At 48.0% G+C, this 12,891-nt stretch overlaps 1 protein-coding gene across 2 annotated transcripts in view; it reads left to right on the top strand.

Annotated features, from left to right (window-relative positions):
• MYO1E (myosin IE) overlaps positions 1-9,656 on the top strand; it is a 196,550-nt gene extending 186,894 nt beyond the window's left edge. For both annotated transcript variants that reach the window (XM_004777274.3, XM_045067508.1), the window contains exons 27-28: positions 5,180-5,349; positions 8,571-9,656. In XM_004777274.3, the coding sequence (XP_004777331.1) occupies positions 5,180-5,349; positions 8,571-8,647 (247 nt within the window). In that variant the 3' untranslated portion in view covers positions 8,648-9,656. The remainder of the gene's footprint in view (positions 1-5,179; positions 5,350-8,570) is intronic.
• The last annotated feature ends 3,235 nt before the right edge of the window (positions 9,657-12,891 follow it).

Below are 12,891 nucleotides of genomic sequence, written 5' to 3'. Positions count from 1 at the left end.
GGTTAAAGCCTCTGCCTTTGGCTCAGGTCATGATCCCAGGGTCCTGGAATCAAGCCCCGCATCGGGCTCTCTGCTCAGCAGGGAGCCTGCTTCTCTGTTAAATAAATAAATAAAATATTAAAAAAAAATAAAAAATATAAAGGGCCAGAGTTGGGAAGAGATGTGTAGCCATACACCATCGAGACTAGTGTCCCGCCATCCTCCAGCAGCCAGACATTGATAATATCAAGCACGTAGACAGAGGTAAAATGTGGGAGAATAATTAGGAAGGGTTGAGTTTTGAGTATTTATTGCCTTGCTTGTAATTTATTCAAAATTGTCATTGTGTTCGCTCTTGTCTGTGACAATGGCTGTGTTTAAGAGCTGACTTGCAGAATTGGCCGTGCGTAGCGTCCTCCTCCCCTGGGCCAGACGGAGTCCGTTCCAGCTCACTGGGTGAGTGGGCCCGGATCCCTTCCTCGTGGCATTGACCACTCGACCCGGGGCTGCACGTGGAGGCCTTCGGGGCCCCTGGAAGGCCTCATTAATCAAGTCCTGGCAGCTGGTAGTCCTTCTCTTTCCTCATTATTGATTACACAGGATCGCCACCTAGTGATGCAAAGGGGGTTGTGTGGGTTGAAGGCTGAGACTCAGACGGAGCAGGGGAAGTGGCTGTAGCTCCTGACCCGTTTCTGGCTCTACGTTGTGGTAAAACGGAGAGGCAGCCGTCACGTCTTTGGCACAGACGTCCTGGGCTCCGTCGTACATCTGACAGTGGAGTTTGCGGAGAGCGTGCTAGAAAGCATCTGAGCGTTAGGGTGAGCAGTCCCGGTGGGGCATGGGGGCAGGACAGCCCCCGGGACCAGGAAGGTGTGCGCAGGTGCCCTGAAGCAGCACCTGTGAAGATGCCCGGCACCGTGTCTTGCCCGGAGCAGCCACGGTTGAGGCGAGCTGGTCTGACTTCCTACAGCTGCAGGAAGGGGTTCCCAGGTGACCTGCCTTTGCTGAGTCGCACAAGAAGGGTGGAAACAAACTGAGATGGGAGAATGGGGCTGCAGGGGCTTGGCTCTGACTGGCTGCCTCACTGGGCAGTTGTATGCTCCTTTCTGGTCACAGAGGACACTGGAACGGGGAAGAGCCAGATCACGGTGACTTCAGGATTGGTTGTCTACACAGACACTTCCCTGATGCAAAATGCAAAGCTGTCCCCCGCCTCCACAGCCATCCCCCTCAAACTCAGCCCCCCAGCCCACATTCTGCTCCCCAGCACTCAGTACCTCATCTCAAAGCTACCTGGACTCTCCCTGCTCTCAGATGTGGGGTACTGTGAGCCCTGTTTAGGCAAGGCGGCTAAATCACTAGGTGGCTTTAGATTGGTGAAGCACGGTGGCCATGGGCCAGGGCCTGGGACAACCAAGCCCACTATTGCCAATGGCCTACAAGTGACTCTAAACCCCCAGTATCCCCTGAGCTTTTATTTTGGTTGGTTTTACTTTGACTTATCCTAAGGAAGGATCCTCTGATGCCTTGGGACCAAATACCGTGCAGTGGCTGTGCTCGCGCAGGTGTTTAAATAGTCCTGCTCTCCTCCATCTCTGCGCCAGCCGGCCCTGCTTCTGGGACATCCAGCGCCCCTGGGGCGGACAGACTGGCTGAGGTCACTCTGGGTATCAATGAGCCGCCAAGCCAAAAGGGGTCTATGTGATTTACTTTGTTGTTTTTTCTTTAAGTAGTTTTTTTTTTTTTTTAAGATTTTACTTATTTATTTGACAGACAGAGATCACAAGCAGGCAGAGAGGCAGGCAGAGAGAGAGGGGAGGAAGCAGGCTCCCTGCTGAGCAGAGAGCCCGATGCGGGACTCGATCCCAGGACCCTGGGATCATGGCCTGAGCCGAAGGCAGAGGCTTTAACCCACTGAGCCACCCAGGCGCCCCTCTTTAAGTAGTTTTGAGATATAATTTATAGATTCTTAAATTGACCCATTTAAAGTACCATTGAGCAGTATTTAGGTGCAGATCTATACAACCATCATTGTAATCTAATTTAAAAAAAAGAATTTTTAAGTAAACTCTATACCCAACATGGGGCTCACACGAATGACCCCAAGATCAGGAGTCCAATGCTCTACTGACTGAGCCAGCCAGACACCCCATCATAATCTAATTTTAGAATTTTCATCATCCCCGAAAGAAATGTCCTTCCCCCAACCCCTAGCCCTAGGGAACCACTAATCTACTTGCTTTCATTATAGATTAGCTTCCTCTGAATATTTCATATGAATAGGACTACCCTTTTGTAAATAGAATTGTTTCCTCAGCCTTGTATTCTCTAATCTTGCTTAACTTGTTTATTGGTTGTAATAGTTTTTAGTGCATTCCTTAGGTTTTTTCCTACATGCAAGATCATCTCATCTGTGAAGAGAGGTAATTTTACTTCTTTTCCAGTCTGAATGCCTTTTATTTTTCTGGAGTACTTGCTCTGGCCGGAGCTTCCAGTGCGGTTTAGAACAGAAGTGGTGAGAGCTGGCATCCCTGTTTTGTTCCTAATCTTAGAGGGAAAGCATTGGTCCCCTAAAGATGACATAAGCCAGGAGTACGTGAATAAGGTGTCCCGACCCCAGCCAGGGCTCGTAAAGAAAGGTAGGAAGATACCAGTGTGGCCTGCGGCAGGTCTTGAGGCTGGAAGCCCGCAGGGGCCACACTTGGCGGGGTATTTTCTGGGCCCCATGCAGGGTCTTGGTTTATTTCCCAAGGGCAGGGAGAAGCTCTCAGGATTTTTAGTGGAGGGTGTAGTGAGCTAATAGACACTGAGTTGGGGGATATCCAGGGAGCCCAGGAAGGATGCAGCTGGCAGCAAAGACATGAGGGAGGAGGAACTGCCAGGGCTTGGTCAAAGCTGGAGGTTCTGGGTAGAGCAGCCAGGGGGTGACGCCCAGGATTGCTGCAGGAAGGACAGTCGTACATTTCAGACAGTCATCCACCTTTTTCTCTCCACTGGCCCCTTTTCCTCTGGGACTACACCTAACTCCCAATACTCTTGGGCTTAGACGCCTCATCAACTGCACTAATGTTGGTAAGTTCCCCCTGGACATGAGAGAGGTCAGATCTCCATCTATGAGTATTTGGCGGGAGAAAGAGAGAGAGGGAGAGAGAATGCATGCATCCTTTCAACATTACATCCTAGAACTAGCAGCCTGGAAGCTTTCCTCCCTCCCAGGGTATTGTAATGCATACCCTTCCTCCACACCCTCTCTTCCTTGTTGCTGGGAAATCAGATGACTTCTGGTATCCAGGCTAATGGCTCTTATTAACCAGATGCTGACACATCCTTAATATATAGGTTGCTTAATTAAAAGCCTGCTTGCCTGGCCAGGTGTCAGAGAAGCAAGCACTTCTCGAGCAGGGAATGGGGATTTCCAATCGACTAGGGAGGAAATGATGTCATGCTAATGATCTACAAGATGCCTTTCCTCTATGATGAAAGAAAAGTGTTTGGTGGTAGGTGGGGACAGTGGTTGACCTAAGAGTAGAGCCCGAGTAACCTTGGGGTTTGCTCCCCACCCACACAGGGAGCCCTAGGCAGCCCCCTAAAAGCCCACCCCTGATAGAAGCAGTCCTACCCCACCCAGCTGGCAGCCAGGACCACCCCCCCCCCATACACACACCCAGATACCCATGATCTAACCTCATCAGCCCCCAGTGAGCATCTGTTATCAAGGGACCTCAGTGAACAGCAGCCCTGGCCTGCTGAGAGCACAGGTCAGAGTGGGTGTGCTTTTCCCCTTCACAACTCAGGTTGCGGTGGAGAAAGACTCTCCCTTCTCCTCCTTCCTGCCACAGGTAAGAACACACCTGGCCAGGCTGAACAGCCAGCCCCACTGAGTTGAGTACAGCCCAGTTTCTCAGAGAAGAAATCATCAATTTATGTTTGTTTTGTGAGCAAATGAATGTGGGCTTTTCCTGGTTTCGTCCTCAGGCAAAGTGGGAAAGAAAACATTTGCTACTTTTTATTCTAAATGCCTTGTATGAACATATTTAACAAAGAGTTGTTTCAGATTAAAGATCTCGAGCTATATAGCGCTTTGCCTTTGAGACAGTGTATGAAGGGCAGCTGGGGCGGTATAGTGCCTAGAAAGAATACGTTTTCATTTTTGTTTGTTAGTCACCAGACAGTCCGTTATCAGTTTTTGATGTGTGTCCCTAATTCATCGTTTGCATAGGACACCCAGGGCTCCACGCAGTCCGTGCCCTCCTTCCGTTCAAAGCTAGAAGATGCAGGTGAGGGTGCTAGTGCCGGACATGGCTTTGTGAAGGCCACGAGGAAGGGAAGGTGCTCCCGGCATCCAGCGGTCAGAGGCCCGGATGCTGCCCCACAGCCCATGGTACTTGCCTACCCAGCCCTGCTCCCCACCCCCCACCCCCCGCCGCAGAGCCTCACCAGCAGGGCAGGAGTATTCAAAGCAGTGCTTTTGTTTTTATTGTTATTTTTCACGATACTAGAACCTGAAATCATCCCAAATGACCATTGACAGGGAACTGGAAAAGTAAATGGTGACATATTTATGCTGTGGAAGAGGTTGAGGCCCTGAGAACGCATGGCCAGTGTGTTCAATATAGAGCGAGTGGTGGTAGAATGGGTTTCCTTTCAGGGGCGCCGGGGTGGCTCAGAAGGTTACGCATCGGACTCGTGATTTCGGCTCAGGTCATGATCTCAGGGTCGTGAGATCGAGCTCTGCGTCAGGTTTTGCACTGGGCATGGAGCCTGCTTAAGATTCTCTTTCCCTCTGCCCCTCCCTGTCCCCCTTCCCCCCGCCGGTCTAAAAAAAAAAAAAAAAAAAAACATGATTCCTTTTATCCAGTTAAACAGGCAAAAACCATGTGTACTGTTTAGGAATACTTGTGTGTATGGTAAAAACACAAAAGCAGAATTATTAATACAGAATGCAGGGTGGTGGTTGATTCTGAGAAGGATTGCTGTTGAGGAAAGGTACCTGCAGGCTTCTGGGGCCCTGACAAGAGTTCTTTCTCCAAAGTTGGGGGCAGTATTTTTATTCTCAGAGAAATCTTGGGAATTGGCGTATCTTCTGGTGGCTTGAAGTGGATTTGAACTTCTGGCCAGTGCTGGCTCTGTGCTCCAGACCAGCACACAGTGGTACCTTCTGTTAGCTCCCATCTCTTACCTGCCTGCACTCTCTCCACAGTGTCCGGAGACAAACGAGCAGTCGGCCTCCCCCAGCTGGGGGCAGACCTAAGCCCCAGCCCAAGCCTAAGCCTCAGGTGCCACAGTGCAAGGCTCTCTATGCCTATGATGCTCAGGACACAGATGAACTCAGCTTCAATGCCAATGACATTATCGATATTATCAAAGAAGGTAAGTGCATGGTTGGCTGGCTGGCTGGAACAGCCTCCTGAAGAACATCTGGTCACATTGCTATAAGAACTAGTTTAAACACGAAGGGAATTTATAGACTATTCTAACTGAAACTTGGAGCAAAAGGCTCAGCTTCAGGCTCAGTTTGATCAAGGCTCCAAAATTTTTTTTCTTTAAATATTTCTTTCAGCTCCACCTTCTTTGTATTTGCTCCCTTCTTGGCTGTTTTCCCTCATGGCAGCAAAATGGCTGCATCAATTCCAGCAATATCAAACTATGTCCAGAATCTGCTTTATCTCTGAAACTTCTCTTAGCCATTGGACAAAAGCCCTAGGTTTCACTCTGATTAGACCAAATTGGTCGTGTGCCCATTCCTGAATCTCTGTAGCAAGACAAGGGCTGTACCTGTAGTAGGTTAGGCATGGCAGGGACTTCTGTAGGAAACGGGAGTTAGGACTATCCCACCCAAACTTGATGGCCTCCTCATATGGAAAGTAGATGGAATGGAAGCCAGGGAGGCAACCTGGAACATCTATTATAAAAGTAGTCTGTGGGCTTGGCTGAATGCTTCATTAATTTGGTTGAGCTGATAATCTAGAATATAATATACATAGGACCAAACACTAGCTTATGGAAGTTTTTCAAAAAGATAACTCCGGGGTACCTGGGTAGGACAGTTGGTTGAGTGTGTTGATTTTGGCTCAGGTCATGATCTCAGGGTTGTGGGATTGAGTCCCGTGGCAGACTCCCTGCACAGAGGGAAATCTGCGTGGGCTTCTCTCTCCCTCTCCCTTTGCCCCTACCCTGCTCCAAAGCAAATAAATACATCTTTAAAAGAAAAAGGTAATGGCAGATTTAGGATGTTAAAAAAGCACCGTGAAGGAAATGGCATTTGTGGTGAGGAAAGGGGAGAGACAGAGAGCCAGAGAGGCTGGAAAGAGCAGGTCATTTTAGGAAAAGGAACCGACGCTCAACTGTGGCAGGATCCCTCGGGGATGTCACAGGAGACCACGTGAAGCTGGGCGCAGCCTGTTGGTGGAGGACCCTGAAGGACGGGCTCAGGAGGACTGAGGACAGTGCGGAGCCGTCCGTTACAAGCAGAGCAAGGACAGCCTGCGTGAAGTGGCCTTGGTTAAGTTTAGCCTCCAGGAAGAGGTGGCCAAGGACAGGTCCAGGAATGGTGTTTTTAAGCCATTCCCTCATCACAGGAGCTCAGTCAGGAGATTTAGGTGCCTGGACTGACCTCCTTCTAAATGGCTTCTGGGCATTATTTTGACCTCCCTGAGCCACCTAGTTTGCTATAGGTTTCAATATTTTAGCCATTTAGTATCCTTTCTAGAAGGTGTCAGAGTCCAAATAAAGATTGAAATAAATGCTTAGTAAACACAAAACTGTTTTTATCACCAGCTTTGTTCGGCAAAAATAGTGGAAATGACCAGTTACCCAGTAACAAAGATTGGCTAAATAAGCTTTGCTCTATCCCTTCAGTGAACTTTGATGACATTTTTGTTAGAGATCATGATGCAGTAGTGCGGTATACTTACTGAAATGGAAAAACTGTTCATGGGAAAAAGGAAAAAGGTTATAGACTGTGGACTATCGTCTCATTTTTGTAAAAATATAAAACAGATGGCTATCTGAGTGTATGTATATATTCATGTATTCATAGGTGGTCTCCTTAAGTGTTGAGTTTTGAGTATTGCTTTCTTTTCATTTCTAAATATTTCAGATTTTTCTAGAAATAACACGTATTTGGGGTTTAATCAAAACAATTACATATTTGTGGAAAACGTCGAGTCCTAGAAGTTTCTCAGAAAATGCTATAAATTGTCACTGTAATGGGTGCAGTGCAGTGTGAGTACAGGAAAATAGGACAGAATAGAATCCAGAAACAGACCCATGTATATACAGGTGTTTAATCTAGGATAAATGTGGCATTTGAAATCAAGAGAAAGGAGAGACAATGACTTTTCATTCTGAAAAGAAAATAAAGTTAGGGCTCTACCTCATACATAAAGCAAATACCAGATGAATTAGAGATCGAAAATAGGTAAATGAAATATCATGATCTGAGCCAAAATCAAAAGTCAGACACTTAACCAACTGAACCAATAGGTAATAGAGTATTACCTATTAGAACAATGTTTTATTGTCCTAAGAATAAAAGGTCTATGTTCTTTGAGCCAGGAATCTCTCCTGTAGACCTGCTTGCACACAGATATAAAGATATAGGTAGGGACACTGATTCCATCAGTAGTGGAAAAAGAGGGAACAAGTGTCCATCAATCAGGAAATGGATCTCTAAATCTTGGTATAATGCAGCTGTTTAAAAATGAGATGTGGACGTGGAAAGACAATACCTGTTAAATAGTATTGAAAAGCAAGATGCAGAATAATAAGATAGAGTGGCCTGTTTCTGTTTAAAATGAGTGTGTGTGTGGTTATAGTCACAGAAGAGGGTCTGAGAGAATGTAGACCACATACCTACTCCTGGTGGAGTCTACGGCCATACCACCCTGAACGCGCCTGATCTCGTCCTACTCCTGGTGGAGGGCCTGGGATTAAGGTGGGAGGCGTTGCAGATCAGGTTCTTCAGAAACATTCCGCGCTGGAGGAAGGAGTGGGAAAGGTCTGATGGGGGAGTAGCCCTGTGTGGAGAAAAGTGGGGAGGCAGGACTGGGGGCCCTATCCTGGTCCCCGACTAGGCTCGGCGTGCCTGCACCCCAAGGGGAGCCATCAGCCTCGTCTCAGAGGCCCGGCAGTCCTGGAGGGCTGAGAGCGGGACGCTGTTAGCAAAGCCTCACGTGGGAGCAGCAGGTTCTTGCTCAAAGAGGACCCTGAGTGGTCTGTGTCTGCTGTGGGGGAGGGGTTACTTTTTACAACAGTCTCGTTCATTTAAGAGAAAATAAAGGGGGCCCCTGGGTGGCTCAGTCAGTTAAGTGGGTGCCTTCGGCTCAGGTCACGATCTCGGGATCCTGGGTTGGAGCCCCACGTTGGGCCCCCTGTTCAGTGGAGAGTCCGCTTCTCCCTGTCCCTCCACTTCTCGCTCTCTCTTGCTCAGATAAATAAAATCTTTAAAAATAAATAAAAAGGACAAAGAACGCAGATGGAGGGAGCCAAACCACCTTTCCCCACATGCTGCACCCACAGGAGCGGGGCGTGTTTGGCCCAGGCAGACCTACCTTGCTCACCCTCACTCTCGCCATCTCTGCCTCCTGCAGATCCTTCTGGCTGGTGGACAGGTCGACTACGAGGCAAGCAGGGCCTGTTCCCCAACAACTATGTGACCAAGATCTGAGGTGCACAGAGACTCTGACGTCACTGGAGTGAAGGTGCTCCAGACAGGGAAGGGGACGTTTTGGGGTTCTCCTTCTGATCCATAGCGAGCAATTGCTTCCTTTTTCTGGCACCTTCCCCATGGAGGACAATGATATGCTGGGTTGGGGACAGGGAGTGTCACTCCATAAACGATCCTAAAAGGTGGCCCTATTCATAGGAGCCCAGGAGGGCAAAACAGCCACCCACTAAGATTTATTTATTGTATTTAAACCTGGTGAGAGGACAGGCAAGGTCCGCTCAGACCTTGTTGGCTCTGTCGGAACAGCACCCGCTGGCTTCCCAGGCCCAGGGAACGGCTGTAGGCGGCCGCTGACAAGTGCCTTTAGTCAGAGAGCACATTGCTTCCATCCCTCTTTTCCTTCCCTGACACACACATTCCTCTCTGCGACTTTCCCTCAGGGAGGACCTGCCCTCTGCAGGCTGGGCTTGGCGGGAGCGGGCACTTCCGGTGCAGACGCCGAGGGCCGGCATGGCCTGCGGAGCCCACGGGTGCAGAGGGTGCTGGGTTACGCTTCGCCGGGACCATCCGGCTGCCAGGCTGAGCAGGGGCTAGGGGCTGGGCTGTTGGCCTTGCTTTCTCTGGGTCTTCAGTTGGAATGTGGCTGGCCCATGTTGGTTTTGTGTTTAATGCTGTACCTATTATAAGAAGGATCTCTTTTTTTTTCAAGCTGTACATTTATAAAAAGCAGATCATATACTGTATATAAAAATCTGAAGATGGTAGAAACACGTATGAATGTACTAAGTAGTATTCCACTGTACTTATTCATAAGGTAGGTTTTATTACCAGACTCCCACCAGGTACTTACAAGTGTGCACTACTCCTTTTCAACTATAGAATCAGTGTTACTGCTTTCTGGCTCAGCCCCTGCAAAACCTTCCTCAACCCTTGCCCTATAGGTAATTTTTCCTCTGTCCCCTGTCTCTCCCGCTACCTCCTCAATAAATAAAGGAACCAATGAACCACCTGTTGTTTTGTGACATTTTCTATAAGTTGAATTGGACCTCCCTATCCCCTCAAAGATGTTGAACCCCGAACCCCAAGTACCCCACAATAGGACCTTATTTGGAAATAGAGCATTTTTACAGAAAATGAAGTCATTAGGGCGGGCCCCAATCCAGTATAACTGGTGTTCCAATAAAAAGGGGTCATTTGGACATGGATGGCCACAGGCAAGAGAACACGAAGGGACAGCCATCGCTAGCCAAGGAGAGGGGCCTGGCACAGATGTGCTTCCCTCACAGCCCTCAGAAGGAACCAACCTTACCCGCGTGCAGCAGACTGGAATGACTGGCTTCCACAGCTAGAAGACAGTCCATTTCTGGCGGTCAGCCATGCAGTCTGTGGCACTTTGTGAAGGCGAGCCTGGCGGGCCTAGCCGGCCAGTGCAGTGTTTGTTGCAATACTAGTGAAAAGTCAGAAACGATGGAATGTCTATGGATGAGGCAATGATTCTCAGGGGAGACTGTCACTTCTCTGCCTCTCCTTCTTCTGATTGCCTTGGCCTTTTGGAAGCTGTTGGGAAAGTAGGGTTTGACCAGCACACACCTTTTTGCCATTCCAAGATTCCTGAGTCCATGGGAAAAATTATCAGGGGTTATATATAAGGGGAAAAAAGTTATCTGAACTTACAACAGAGTAAACCACTTAATTCTGTGTGTTCAAGAACAGAATAACAAATAACGTTTAAAGTATATTTTGGTCCAAGGATGCCTGGGTAGCTCAGTAAGTTGAACAGCCAACTCTTGATTTCAGTTCAGATCATGATCTCAGGGTCTTAAAAAAGAATTTGGGGCCAAGTGACAGGACAACCTGAATTAAGCTTAAGTTATTTTGAAAAGGCCTATCTTGAGGATAAATGTTAACTCAAGCTTTGGAGGACCTAAGGTGACCTTGGGCAGTAGAAGGAATCATTAGTGAAATTCGTTAAATAAAAATATTAAAAAGGATGAGATTGTGCCACTTGAGACAACACGGACAGACCTAGAGGGTATCATGCTAAGTGAAATAAGTCAGACTGAGAGAGACAAATACCATATGATTCCATTCCTTAGTAGGATCTAGGAAAAAAGAACAAACAAAAAGCAGAATTGGACCTATAAACACAGAGAGTAAACTGGTGGTTGGCTAGGCGAGGAGGGGAGGAGATGGGCAAAATGGCCAAGGGGGAGTGGGAGATCCAGGTTTCCAGCCATAGAATGAGTAAGTCATGGGAATAAAAGGCACAGCATAAGGAATGCAATCAATGACATTGTAAAAGGTCATGAGAGAGATGGCAGCTACACTTGTGAACATAGCATAATGTACAAAGCTGTCAAGTCACTAAGCTGTACACCTGAAACTACTGTAGCATGGTGGGTCAGCTGTACGAAAAAAAAATTATTGGCTTTACATAATTTTCCTAATGTTAAGTGTTAAAAAAAAAAAAAAAAGCCACATTGGGGAGAGGAGTGCAGAATCAGTCTTGGCTGCTTTTAATGTAATGATTGGCCTTCAAAACTGACGTGTAACTCGGATCCCTCAGGCTCTAGGTGACGACATAGGAACAGAGTCTAAGATCCACACAAGCAGTGAGAAGAGCCCTGGGTCCTGGGACTCACAGAGCAGGTCCCAGCCCTGCTCCCATGTGCCTTACCTAGCGCCAGGCTCAAGGAGGTCTTCACATGTTGCTTCAACAGGTGAGGAAGTTCACTAAGGTCATGATCCTAGGTTTCTCTGGGCTCTGCATTTAGCCAGGCCTGCCATTTTGTTCCCTGTTCAGTTGGGTCAAGAGTCGCTTCACCTGGGAGAAGGTATGTAAAAAGGATCAAAGGGCCACCCAGCCTTCTAGAACATGCCATCCTGTCTGGGTTGATGGTGTGTTTGTGCACATACACCACACATGGATAGCAGCAGAAAATGCAGTGTAAGGATATGACATCCCTTCACCAAAGCTTGAAAGTAACCAAGCACCTCGAGTAGGCTTGAACATTCCCTCTGGCAGAGATGTTCAAACAAGTAACAGACCAGCATTCGCAAACGCTTTGGCCTCAGAATCCCTTTACACTCTTCAATATTATTGAAGACCTCAGAGTGTTCCACTTTTGTCCATTACAGCTATCAGTGTTTAACCATACTAGAAATTCAAACAGGGCGCCTGAGTGGCTCAGTGGATTAAGCCTCTGCCTTTGGTTCAGGTCATGATCTCAGGGTCCTGGGATCGAGCCCTGAATCGGGCTCTCTGATCAGCAGGAAGCCTGCCTCTCCCTCTCTCTCTGCCTGCCTCTCTGCCTACTTGTGATCTCTCTCTGTCAAATAAATAAAATCTTAAAAAATTTTCAAATAAAATTTTAAAACACCAAAAACACACACATTCTACTAAGCAGCAGAGTGATGACATCATCATGTGTCATGTAGCTTCTGGAAGATTCCACCATACACTAATGAGATTCTACCACCTAGTAAGAATGGGAAAAAAAAACTACTATTATCCTAGTATTACCATGAAAATGGTTTGACATGCAAAAGGGCCATCTCTTCCACAGTGCTTCAGGAAGAGAGACTGATACACATGGAGAGGACAAAGGGTGAGGCCTTTCTTATAACGTACTCCCACCAGCAGGCATGCAAACCATACACATGTATTGTCCCAGCCCATCTGATCAAACGTGACTCAATCACCAAGCCCGGCCCTATGAAGGTGAAAAGGGGATGAGTTTCCTTCTTAAAGAACATTCCTTGCAAAGTACACATACCATATCCACTCGCAGTGGCTAGAACTTAAGTCATGTAGCCTCAACTGCCAGGGAAGCTTTGCTGGAAACAGCGAGTCACAGTGCAGAGAGCAGCTCATCCAGGGCACCAGGAAGAGGTCTTCCTCCTCCTTCGGCAGGACTCCTTCCAGGCAGAGACATCCATGAAAACAAGTGTGGGACAACGTGGCTGCGTACCCAGGTAACTGACAACCTCCGTCAGCCTGCCACGGAGCAGGGCTTGTACAGGCCAGTCTTCTCCGTTCCAGACTCCTTCCAAACTCTGCGGTGTTCCCCTGCATGGAGCTGGTCAGATCAGGCTGGCCCTGCCTCTGCTGGCTACTTTTATGGTAGTTTCAGCAGCGGGTGGGGGCAGAGTCCGGCTTCAAGAGTACAGTGCACACAGGATGCATCTTGGTGGAAAAGCTAAGTGGTACCCTTCACTTTGAAGGTCAATGAGTGGGAGCCATT

Source organism: Mustela putorius, unplaced genomic scaffold (assembly GCF_011764305.1).
Source record: "Mustela putorius furo isolate JIRA1106 unplaced genomic scaffold, ASM1176430v1.1 tig00003896_pilon_pilon_pilon, whole genome shotgun sequence".
Taxonomy (NCBI): Eukaryota; Metazoa; Chordata; class Mammalia; order Carnivora; family Mustelidae; genus Mustela; species Mustela putorius.
This window is presented reverse-complemented; position numbering and strand designations above follow the sequence as displayed.